This window comes from Poecilia formosa, unplaced genomic scaffold (genome assembly GCF_000485575.1).
Source record: "Poecilia formosa unplaced genomic scaffold, Poecilia_formosa-5.1.2 Scaffold68, whole genome shotgun sequence".
NCBI lineage: Eukaryota > Metazoa > Chordata > Actinopteri > Cyprinodontiformes > Poeciliidae > Poecilia > Poecilia formosa.
This window is the reverse complement of record NW_006800007.1, coordinates 422,231-434,459: the sequence shown is the minus strand read 5'-3', so window position 1 is coordinate 434,459 and position 12,229 is coordinate 422,231. Positions and strand designations below refer to the sequence as shown.

The 12,229-nt window shown below is 37.1% G+C and overlaps 1 protein-coding gene across 1 annotated transcript in view; it reads right to left on the bottom strand.

Moving 5' to 3' along the window:
• The window catches only part of fat2 (FAT atypical cadherin 2), a 96,456-nt gene that overhangs the window by 60,078 nt on the left and 24,149 nt on the right, over window positions 1-12,229 (bottom strand). The window contains exons 4-6 of the mRNA XM_007555038.2: window positions 5,907-5,965; window positions 4,694-5,005; window positions 3,106-3,316 (exon numbers count right to left, since the gene is read on the bottom strand). Of these exons, the coding sequence (XP_007555100.1) occupies window positions 3,106-3,316; window positions 4,694-5,005; window positions 5,907-5,965 (582 nt within the window). The remainder of the gene's footprint in view (window positions 1-3,105; window positions 3,317-4,693; window positions 5,006-5,906; window positions 5,966-12,229) is intronic.

The following is a 12,229-nucleotide window of genomic DNA, read 5'->3' as shown; positions in this document are numbered from 1 at the left end:
CAGTGTTCTGCTGTTGGAGAGGAGGAAGGCAAAATAGGGCTATAAATACAGGATCATATCAGCCTGGGAGAGGAATCCTGTGACACAACAGCCCCTCGTATGCCAACGCAGAGATGAAGGTCGGAGATACATGACCACAGAGCAATCAGAACGCAGTGAAATAAAACAGAAACATGACAGCCTGTCCTATCATGTTGTGATAGTGGCACAAAAGTAAATTAAAGAGGAGGGGGGACAAAGAAGGTGGCCTGATTGAAGTGACGGGTGACAGGGCAGAAATGATCATTTCAGAGGTAATAACGAGATACAGCAGAAATATCCTGCAACACAACAAACACTTTAGCTCCGACTTTTACAACCAACCAATCACAGCAGTTGCAGACCCTGGCCAGCGAAATACAAAAAAAGGTTTTATCTTTTAGCATCTCATTACTACTCTCATGTTACAAAATCAACAAATTAACACACACAAATAAATCCCACCTTCCTTTTGGAGTATTTTTCTTTCAATGTATGTCGACGTTGAGCGCAGAAAAAGAGAGTTAAACTCCATCTATTGAGGGGAATTCAGAAAGCTTGGATTTTTGTTGCAATTTTATGGTTAATTCAGCAGTAAAACTTTGATCAATTGTTGACTCCACAAAACTCCCAAAGTACTTAAGTATAGCAGCATGTGCCAAATTATATTTTTTTATGTTTGTTTGTTAAAATGACTTTACTTATGTTAATATTGCTGAATGATACTGACTATCAGTATCACTCAGGATGATTAGGACGCCTTCTCTTTGTGACATAATAAATGTCAGCTGCAAATGTCAGCAGCTCAGAGGCAGCAGAGTGTCCTCTGTGGGATGCACTGAGTCTTTGTTGTGATCTGCTGAGTTCTGGCACCGGTCAAGCTTTGCACAGAAAACCGAACAGGAGGAGCTTTCGGCCTTTTCTAGTCACACGCTGCCCTGCTTGGCAGGAAAAATGAAAACGTCTTCCTGTGAGGCTCAAAGAGAGCGGCTCTCACAAGCACTTCCGGAGACATCCGGAGGGCTCATTTCCACTTTAGCTGGGAAGGTTTTCACACCTTTCATTTTCTGAGAGGGTGTGTGTGACAGTAATGTTCAGGGCAGAGCGGAGAAAGAGGCAAAGGAAGGCGAGAAGAAGGAGGGCAGATCGCAAATCTTTCCCCTATAGTGACTTGGCAGCTGATGAGACGAGGATTACTGCTGATTTTCTCTCACAGAGAGAAACTACCTGGTGATACAGCTGGACACAAGGCCCCGCTGTTTCTCCTCTTTACCTATGCATCGGTCTATTCCACCATCATGAGCCAATGTTCAAGGAAATTTAATTAAAGTGCTCAATGAATGAACCTTCCTCTGAAAACAATAAACAAAATGGCAACTCCGTCAAAACCTTTTAAAGGCAATATTCTGTAATTTTCACCTATTTATGGTCCAGTGTTTGTTCCTAAATGTCTTGTTAAAGAATGTTCTCAGCTTGGGGGCAGAACATGCCAGCAACAGAGTCCAATTAGACACACTGTTTGGATGAAGTGCTTTAACTTCTGAGAAAAAATGAATAAAAAATGACGCTTTATAAATCTGCTTTTTAAGTACTGTTTCCAGTGAAAGGCCCATGTTTTTAACAGCAGACAAACAGCTGAAATCACTCTGACCCGATTCTGTCAGACAGCACACAGAGGCAGCAGGATGTTAAGCCAACAAGCAAAAACCACAATTAAAAAAGAAATAAACAAAAGAATGCAATTACAATAATAGATGTACCTGCAGGGCAGTTCTGTAAACCGGAATATGGCTTTTAAAAACAAACTCATGCACTGACACTATTATGAAGAGCTGGGTGGTTGGTGGCTAATGATGGCCGTCAGAGTCTTTTCACTGGACTAAAATCAATCAAGACTAAACCTTGCAAGAAGAAAAGTTATAAAAGCTAGTAAACTAAGCCAGAAGATTAACGTCCTTTGAAGCACAGAACAGCAGGAAGAGGAGAGAAGACATAAATTACAAATGTATACTTGCAGTTTAAAAACCTTGGCTGTCTTTACATATAAAATGAATAATTCATGTTAGTATAATCTCAAAACATGCATTATACTAACCTATATTAATTTCACAGAAGTATTAAAAAGTTTTAAAAAGCTTTAGTAAGTATACCTATTAAAGACATGCAAAAATACTGTTATTGCACTACCATAATCTTGCACCAAAGAATAAAAAACTCAATCTTACTTTGAGCACATTTATTTGATGGGAAAAAAGCTAATTATTACCACCCCTGCTGTTAATACTTTCTACAACCTACTTTCCCATTCACAAAGCACCTAGTTTTCTCCAACAATATTGTTCAAGGCTGGATAATAATTAGAGAGAGAGGTCTTTAATCTCTTATCTCCTTCCATCGGTACATATGTTTTTGGGGTTTTTTGCAATGATTCCATAGTACATTCTCCTCATGAAGAATATTTTCTGTCCACAGCTCTAAAAATCCCACAAGCTTTAAACTTCAAATGAAATACAAAAAACAAATACAAGTACCACAATAACTCCTGGAAGCAGTGAAGTAAAAGTTGATTTTCTTCCTTCCACTCTTAGGGTTCCAACATTACTTAGCATTGCAGCCCTTTGCTGACCTTTAGAAAATATCCTACATCACATTATAAGGCTGTTCATAAAGATGGATGATGATTGTGAGCTGTTTGTTTTCTGCAGCCCAAACCACAGCTCCCACAGTCAGCACTCTAGTGGAAGTTGCAATACACTGAATGTCAAATATAATTTCCCTCCAGTCGCTGGAGTTTAATGTCACACAGAGCCAGAGTCGGAGAGACTCGCTGTGATCTATGAGGAGCCATTACTCGGTGATCAGTGCATGCTCGTTTCTGGAGCTTCATGCAGTTTGTTTTCTATTCTTTCTTGTCAAATTTAGAAACCTATAGAAATAAATATTAATAGTATTTTAAAACCTTGTTTTCTTTTAGCCTCGTTTCTGAGATGCTTACTCTTCATTAGAACTCGAAGTTCATTCTGCTTCTCTCATCAGTTCTGCTGCTTTGATCGATACTCTGCTGAGAATCTAAGTCTGTCCACTCACCTACAATGTTGTACTGCAGGAAGTCGAGATGTGTGTCTATTGCGATGATGCCCACCATCTGAGTGACAGATTCTGTTTCTATGACAGCGAAGTTGAAGTGAGGCTCTTCGAATGTGATTGGTTTGCTGGACGGTGGTGGACGGCGGACCCACTCAATATCGAGTCGAGTTTTGGATGAGAGAGGAGGGATGCCCTGATCGGTGGCTTCGATCTAGAAAGGTACAGAAAAAGTTTTTTCATACTAAAAACTGACTTAATCTCATTGTGTGTGGACCAGAAAAAAAAGAAAGAATATTTGGATGATGAACAGGATTGGATTTTAATTAACTGCACAAAACTGAGAATTCTGAGGAGTTCTGAGAAACAATTATGTTCTTGTGGAGACATATGGAGATAATTAATTTAATGTCAATAATGCTATTTCATGATAAAAGTAGCATGCTTGCATCTGGTTTAATGACACTATAATGTTTCTCCTTGCAATCTGACCTAAATCACTTACAGCACATACTGATATAATCCCATATTTTTTTTTATGTTAATAAACAAATTATGTTGTTATTATTGAAAATGTGCTCATTGTAACGTTAAATTACAGGAGCCTATTATCTCGACAAAATTTGCATTGATAATTAGAAATAAAGCAATTCTTTATATTTTTTGTTTCTGTAAGTAACGAAGTGTAAATCATGGGTCTCTATTACATTACCATACTTATATAAACTTTAAAAGAAATTCTCACTGCTACTGAACATCTAGAGGGAATATTGCAAGATAGTAGATTTGCTGCTGTTTCACATAAAACACTTAAACCTCTGAAAATGTAAAAATGAGAAGTTTTTCATTGGTTATGTAAGTGAAAAGACAACAACTTTCTGATGTTTAACGCTAACCATCAATGTAAGCAATGTTGCTGACTTGATGACACGAAGCTTTTAAGGCTTTTATGCTGTGTAATTATGCATGTTCTTACTCAATATTCTAAAACTTCTGACTTCAGTGTCAGAATAATCAACTAAAAAAATCCTCCTACTTGTGACAGTTTGCATCTCATAACATCTCTTGCTCAGACTTTAATCTTTGTTGGATAAATTGTTGCTACAGAGTTTGAATGCATAAAAAGTAAAGAAATGCATAGATCTTTGTTGATAGTGTTAACAGATAATAGTTTGAAAATGACCCTGGTTTTCTAACCTGGATCTCATATTGAAGTGGAAGAAAATAATGCTTAACCAAAATGAATAAAATCAGATTTGTAAATTTTGTGACTTCTGCAATAAAAAGGTATTTAGTGATACCAAAGTAAATGTGGTTAAATTGCTCTCCAATGTCAAGTTGGAGACCTTCACACTTTTATTTACAAAGCATTTGACAGCCATGTGTCATTGTGTGTCCACTTCCCAAATAAGCACTACTTTCTGTTGGCCTGCTGCATAAAGTCACAGTAGAAAACATCCATGTTGTTTTGGTTGCAACATAGCAAAATTTGAAAAAGTTCCCTTTTTTAAGGCATTGTACTCTGAAAGTCAGACTCATACAGCTAAAAGCTGTGAAATTCCTAACAATGCAAACAACATGGGACACCTACTGTGAGGATGCTGTAGTTCCCTGGCCAGAAATCCCCCTGTGATGTCACCACTCCAGTCAGCGGGTTGATGTGAAACCGCTCATCGGTGCCATCCTGAAGCTTGTAGGTGATGGCAGCATTCAAGCCCTCGTCATCGTCTCGTGCGACTATCCTGCAGACTTCCTGTTTACCGTCATGATTGCGCTGTTCCAGCACTTTGACTTGGAAAAGTTTGTCTGTGAACGTCGGCCTTTCGTCATTGGTGTCCAGGACCTGGATGACAACCGTGGCAGTAGACTGCAAAGGTGGAGATCCGTTGTCTGATACAATTACCTAAAAGAGAAGAAAAGCAAGGTTTAATGTTTTGATATTTGTTCAAATTTTAAACCTAAATGACTAAATTAGAAACATTTTTTCATGTTTTTGGTTCTTTAGTTATTTTGATTTTTTTATATGCTCTTTTATTTGTTTTTGTATTTGTAGTATAATTATGCTAATGTGTAATTTGATGAAAAAAAACAAAACAAAACTAAGGATTGTGCAAATCATCAATTAAACAAGAAGGTGTGAACATTTACCACACATTTGGATATTAAACTGTTACCTGGTCATTACTGGTACCAACATAGATTAATTTAAGCATCTCCTTATTTGTGTAGCATTAAACCTCATTGAATATTCTTTGGTTCTCATTAATCTGCTGCGTAAACTCAATCAAGTTACAAAAAAAGTAGGATGTCTTATTTCAGAGCCAAAACATTGATATGGAGGATTAATCAGTCACTTAGCTGTTTTCCAACTCAGAAGCTCAAGATCAATACTAAAAGTAAAGATATTTCCAATCGAGAAAAGTTAGCTTGAACACCTGCTGCTCCTGTGAGTAGAAATGGTTTACTCTGATAGATTTCAGAGTGTGTTGCTGAATATTGAGTGAGTTTAAAAGGACACCTCGATGAATTCAAACAGTGATCTGTTGCTGCTATCACACCTCCCTACAGCTGATTAAAACATTCCAACTGGATGCCATGTTTTCTGCACACAAGCCTGCTGCTTTTCTGTAGAAGTGGGATTAAAAACAGGAGGTTAAACAGGCAGCAGCTTGCCTTTAACAGTCTGCAGAACGTAGCGTGTCATGGATTTATTGATACTGTGGTAAGTCAATGCATTACAGAGTAGCAGGATTTTAGTTTTAGTGTAGGTTTGAAGATACTGAAAATGTTCATGGGAGTCTGACCTCGATGCTGTGCTCGGGTTTTTCTTCGCGGTCCAGAGCAGCGTGTGTGCTGATAACACCTGTGAATACAGACACAATCAGCGTGGTTAGTGTTAGTCCAGAAGAGTGAGAGTGGACATTACACCTAAACAAACAAAGACAGGTGAAAGTTATATGTGCACATTTGTGTCTCGTCTGGGGCAGAAAAACAGAGCCGATCACACCTGAGTAAACACAGTTTATTTTATGTTTACTGTGTTTTCTTATGCAATACATTCATGTTTGCTTGCTTTAAAGTTTGTTCATGTGTGGAATAAGAATATGTTTAGGTTTAAAGGTCATGTTTTTATTTTAGAGAAGAGAAAAATAAAGCTAAGCACCAAAGGAAACATCTGAGTAACACTAATAAAACCAGATACTTCCACACATAGATGATTAAATAGCATTTGTACCCACAATATCTGGAAAATATTGCAAAACAAAAACACATTTTTTATTTATTTATGTATTTACAGTTTCAAAATAATCCTTGTATAAAATGCAGAGAACTAAAACATGTCAGGACATTTCCATTTTAGATTGAGCCCAAAAGCATTTTGTATCAGTTTATAGGAACCTCCCTCTATTCAACAGATGTTCCCAGTCGCTATTATATAAATATCATAAACAGCAAAAGAAAGGTTTCCTTGACAAGAAAAGCCTTTTTAATTCGAATATGTCAAATAAGGCCCCCCTTCAATAGGGGAACTTTATTTTTTTGCCCCCCTATTTGAGATAAAAAATAAATCGAAAGAGCACTTTCAAAGCAGGAAACATGGATGAAGTAAACACAAACAACAGGAAAAAAAAGGGATTTCTTTTTGCCAACTAAAACCAGTTCCTCCTGTAACAAACTTCTTGTGCCCTGGGATTGTGAAACAATCAGAAAATTGGTTTCCCAATATGATAGAAAAAGACAAACCATGGCCAGTCAGTACAAATAACTTGGGCAAGGATTCAGCAGCAGGTATTGTGAGCATAAAGAAAATATATGCTTTTATTAGGATTTTTTTCTTATCTGATGTCCAAAGATGCTATTAAATCAGTAGCTACTCTCTCTAAGCAATCTTCCTGCATCGTTACCAGGAATACTTGGCTAAGGCAGCTAATTACTGTTAGCTACGTCTCCAAATCTAATAACCAAAATGACTTTATGATGAAACATTTTTTTGATTCAAGACTGCAGTGTGCCTGACAAAAAAAAAGTATCTTTGGAAAATTTTATTTCTTGAATATGTTAGTAAAAAAGTCTCATTCTTAAAGAAGGACATGAACCAAACAAGTGGCTTCGTTTTCACCATTTCTCTGCATATGAGGTGTTTAGTAAATCAACTAATAAGAGACGGCAAGCAGACAGAAAATGTGAAATAGTTGCAGGGACGCTGCCCAGATGGCTTTGGCAGGAAACACAATGAGAACTTTAATCCATCAACAAAATGTATCTGAACTGCTTCAGAAATTGTCTTCCCCATTACATTTTCTGAGGTTAGAGGAGTCAGTCTCACAATTTCCGCTACTTACTCCCCGACTGATAATCCAACAGACGGAGACAGAGGCAGGGTTTGAACTTTGCTCCCACTCTCAGAACAATTTTTTAGGAGAACAATAGCGATCGCTGTTGGAATGTTTACCACTTCTGTTCTCTCTCTAAACAAGTATGACATACACAATAAGTTATGGATAATTAAGACTGTTTAATCTCAGATTTTAGTTTTACATGTAATCTATTTTTTGTGTTTTCTTTCTTACCTTTATTTTTCATCAGAATAATTTACATACCAGGTTTTTAATCTGTCTTTTCCCACATTTTTGTGCACTGAACTAAACTAATTGCATGGAAATGTCAAAATTTGTACAAAAGCAAAGATAGAATTCTAAATAACCTATTTAGACAGTTCATAACCAACAAAAATATATATATTTGGGGGTTAGTTTCACTTTAAAGATGTTCAAACCTTGAAATATTGATATATATTGTAACCTTGCTGTGAACTCCTCTCTAAAATGTCTCCAAGACCTGGCAGGGGTGTTCCTTGGTCTTTATTTTGCTGTTTGTTCACTAATATTCTCTTACAAATCTCAGCTGCCTTTTAAGAGCAGAGGTAAGGAATTCTAAAAAAAAATTGATGATTGGAATGACATACATTGTTAAAATGTTAGAGAAGTATTCAAACTGTATACACAGGGAAAACAACCTTGACATCTTTGCAGCACCCGGCTGTTTGAATTGCAAATGCAAACAGACGAAATGTCAGGATCAACAGCTGTCCTTTGAGAGTCCCCCAAAGTGTTTGGTCAGGCAGCGCCAAATGAGGTGCAGGCGTTGTTATGTGGAGGGACGTCTAAGGGGTCAAAAGTGGAGTGAAAGGCCCTGTAGAGAGTCGTTCTGTCCTTTTACGACGGTGCAAACAAGCCCAGCTGAGAGGACAACAACAAGACAGGTGGGCCACATGAGAAAGCGTGTTTCTCTCAGCAGGAAAGACATGGGAATTGGGGTAAAGCTTCATCTCTCCCACATTGCCTGTTTTCACTCAGCGGCACTGAAGGCCTGTCAGAACTACGTGAAGATAAACAGCGCTGCCTCACATGTCAGCGCCATTTGTTTGTTTCCTCATCTTTCTTTGCCAATTCACAACTGGTCTGAAGCTCCAAAACTGTCGCTTCTCTTCTTTGTAATACCTGTATATATATTCACTGAGCTTCATAAAATTCTATTTTATGTTTCTGAGCATGTTAGGATGATCAGTGAGTCGTTTCGGTGATTTAAGACTGCAGAGCAGGTGTCTAAATCCACTGTTTCAGGCTTGAAAAGGGAAACTCTATGTTAAGCTGAGAATGCAGAAATCCCTCAATAACAAATGTATGCAAATCCAGTCATGCGGGTAAACAAGTGCCTGAAAAGAGATGAGGCAAGAATTGTCGCTGCCTGCAGGAAAGAGCGATTTAAAAAGAACAATGCTGAGCTGCCATCCCTGAGCAAAAAAACATTCACAGCTTGACTGTTATCTGATCTAAAGCAGAACACTCTATTCCTCATGATGTAATGCAGAATTTGTACATTTACTGCAATAATTTTCAACACACAGACTGTTTCAAGATTAATTCACAAACACAATGTGGACTTTATGTAGTTTTTGCCATGTCTAAATCTCAGAACTATACATGCAATATATCACCTGGAAAATTGTTCTCAACTTTCAAACATGGCCAGTGGTAAAATGCCCAATTGGTGACCATGAGGAAGTATTGGCAAACAAGGTGATCAGAAGCATCTGACACCAACTGCTTATGCAAAATGATAATAAAATCTTCAGTTCAGTAGAAGCACTGAGGAGCTGTTCCCCTCAAGGTACAAAACTATCCGGACAATCTTGATGTAAGGTCTAATTCAGACAGACCCACAACAGTGAAAAAAAAAAAAAAAAAACTTTAGTAGATCAAATAACAATTTATAAAAGTTCAGAATATTCTCATAGTATAATCTGAGAAGCACACTGCCGCTCTGTGAAGTATTAGTGGGAGTTTCAAAAGCAAGGACATACTGTTTCTAACTTGTAATAGAGTCTTTGTTTGTATCTTGGCCTTCATCTGAGCTGATAGCCACATTTCTTCAGAGATTTCTGGATGTCATCCAGAACAGAAAGACACTACATTGTGTCTCCGTTTTATTTTACCTGAGAATTTTCACAAGATATTGCTGCACATAAAAAATATCTAAGAAAATAAAGTTAATACATTTTTTTAAAAAGACATTAGACATATGGCAAAATGTTATTGGTCTCTGGAGAGTCTTGAGGACGTCTTTTGGTGCATGTTAAAGGTAGAGTGGGCTCCCCATTAAACATGATATCCTGTGAGAGTTTCAAGAGGTTCAAGAGTACGGCTTGTGGCAACTGGCGGAGCACATTTGTTCTGCGAGAACTAATCGACCCAGGCTGGTTTGGTCGTATCACAGGTGTCATCTCATGTCTACACCAGGCAAGATGAACTATTGTGACTTTAACAGTCTTCCCAGATTTCAAAAGGACTTTGATTTTACAATAATTAATTGAGCAGATTTTTTTTTTTTTCCATTACTGAAAAGCCTGGGATTTATTTCATCTCCATGACAGCAAATAGGCCATTAAAACATGCTGAGTTCATCCCACAAGATTTCGTACATTTTATCATCAGCTTTAATATTAGATTTATTAGAAATGTTATTATTGCTATCTTAAGCAGACAATGGTATAATTCTTTGACAAGATAGCACGTAAAATGTATTAATAATAATAGCAGATTTTCCGATTGGAATTAAATTATTACTAATTTGGAAATATTGGTTATTAAAATTAAGCTGCTTTATTCTTTCAATATATAAATTATTAAAACTTTTCAAATTAAATGTTCAATTAACTTTAAAGTTTAATATTTAAACTTATTTAAACTCTTTCTTTATTATTTACTGTTTAAGTATTAAATATCTGAGTGATTTTTTTCTTGTTTACCCATTTTTCCTCTATCATTCTATCAGTTAGTTGATAGTTTCACTATCAACTAACTATACCGACTTGTGTTATTATAAAGCTGTCAAAAACGATGTTTTCAAAGAAATTCTGGATTTCAATTGCTTGTTTACTCCACATTGCTAATATTGTAGTCAAGACCACCTAACCCGAGACCAAGTCAAGACCAAGACCAGAGAGTATCGAGACCGAGACAAGACCAAGACTTTTAGGGTCCGAGACCAAATCGAGATCAAGACCGAGAGAGGTCTGGACCGAGTCAAGACCAAGAGCAGTGCTCCGCGATACATGACACAATAAAATGTGAAATACGATCAAAATTGTTTCTTAAATTGATCTGAAAGATTCACATTCCCATAAAAACACCTAGTTATTAAACTCTTAGAGCTGAAATAAATTTAACCAGTATCATTATCAATTCAAACTCTTTGTTTTGTTTTGCTTCCATCTCTGGAAGCAAAGCTGCAGCGGTTTCGTGCCATTCCTAAAAAGATAACGCCCTAGTCAATTGTCCGTATTGCCAATGTCAGAAACCACCACTGTCTGCACCAACGTAAACACTCAACTATGAAGACTGACCAATGAAGCAAGAAGTAAAGAAGCACGATTGTTCTCACCCTCTCTCCTGCTGTAACATCTGACACAATGACTGGTGAAAAAAACCAAAGAGCAACGAACATGCTGTGCTCTTCTGTTCTTATGTTTTGTTTATTTGCTGATTAAATAAATACCAATTTATGTTTAATTAAGTAGAATAATAATAGCTACTGCAGTGTATACAGAGCATTACAAGAACAAAGAACGGCTCTCAATGAGGTTCCAATTCTATCCTCTTAAGTAAAGAGCAGTTCAAAAGAATCAGATCGTTTGTGAATGCCACATCACTATAAAACAGACTTTGGTCACTGCGTTGCCCCATATTCCAGCACCTCCGCACAATAATTCAGCACAGTGAGTGACAGCATTTTTTCTTATTAAGTCAGTGATTTTTGAGAGGAGGGACAAAATGGGTTTCAATTTTCTCCATCAAAAAAATGTAATCATGCCTCAAGCTTATGTATTCAAATATAACAAATAATGTTTTGGAAATGTAAAGATGCTAAAGTGCAGGCTCACAGTTGGAACATTTTTTTTGAAAATTAAATTTTAATGGACCTTACCCAGAACTTTGTCAACACCATCTGACAAAATAAATATAAAATTATTTTTTAAATACCCTATTAGTGATATTTTTACTCAGTTTTACAGACACCTGCTTCTCAAGAAACAAAAGAAATATACTTTAAAACAAAAATTAACATAAAGTCATCTGACCAAGTACACATTGCATGACGGAGTTGACAGCTAGCTTAGCTAACATCACGTCCACAGAGCCTACCTTTCGTTGAGCTTCTTTTAAGTGACGATAAAAACTAGACATAGTCCCAAGGGTCTGTGAAAACGAAGTGCTGCTGAATTTACACGTCGCCATCAGATTTCTTATGATTTATGCAGCGAGATACTATTACTAACGATTAGACAGACATCTGCCGCTCAGAGAAAACCACTGCGCATGTCTTGGAGCGCCGCGTGCGAGTGAAAGGGGAGGCGATGTGTGACAGCTGTAACAGAAACACGTAAAACGTCACGTTATTGCTTGGATTTTAATCAATATGTTTTGCATCCAGCGAAAACAAAGATGTTAATATACTGGCAATTTAGTGATATTTCCACAATTGTGGTCTTGAAATAAAACCCCGGGTCCTCAATGTCCGAGACCGAGACAAGACCGAGATCAAATGCGGTCGAGTCCGAGACCGA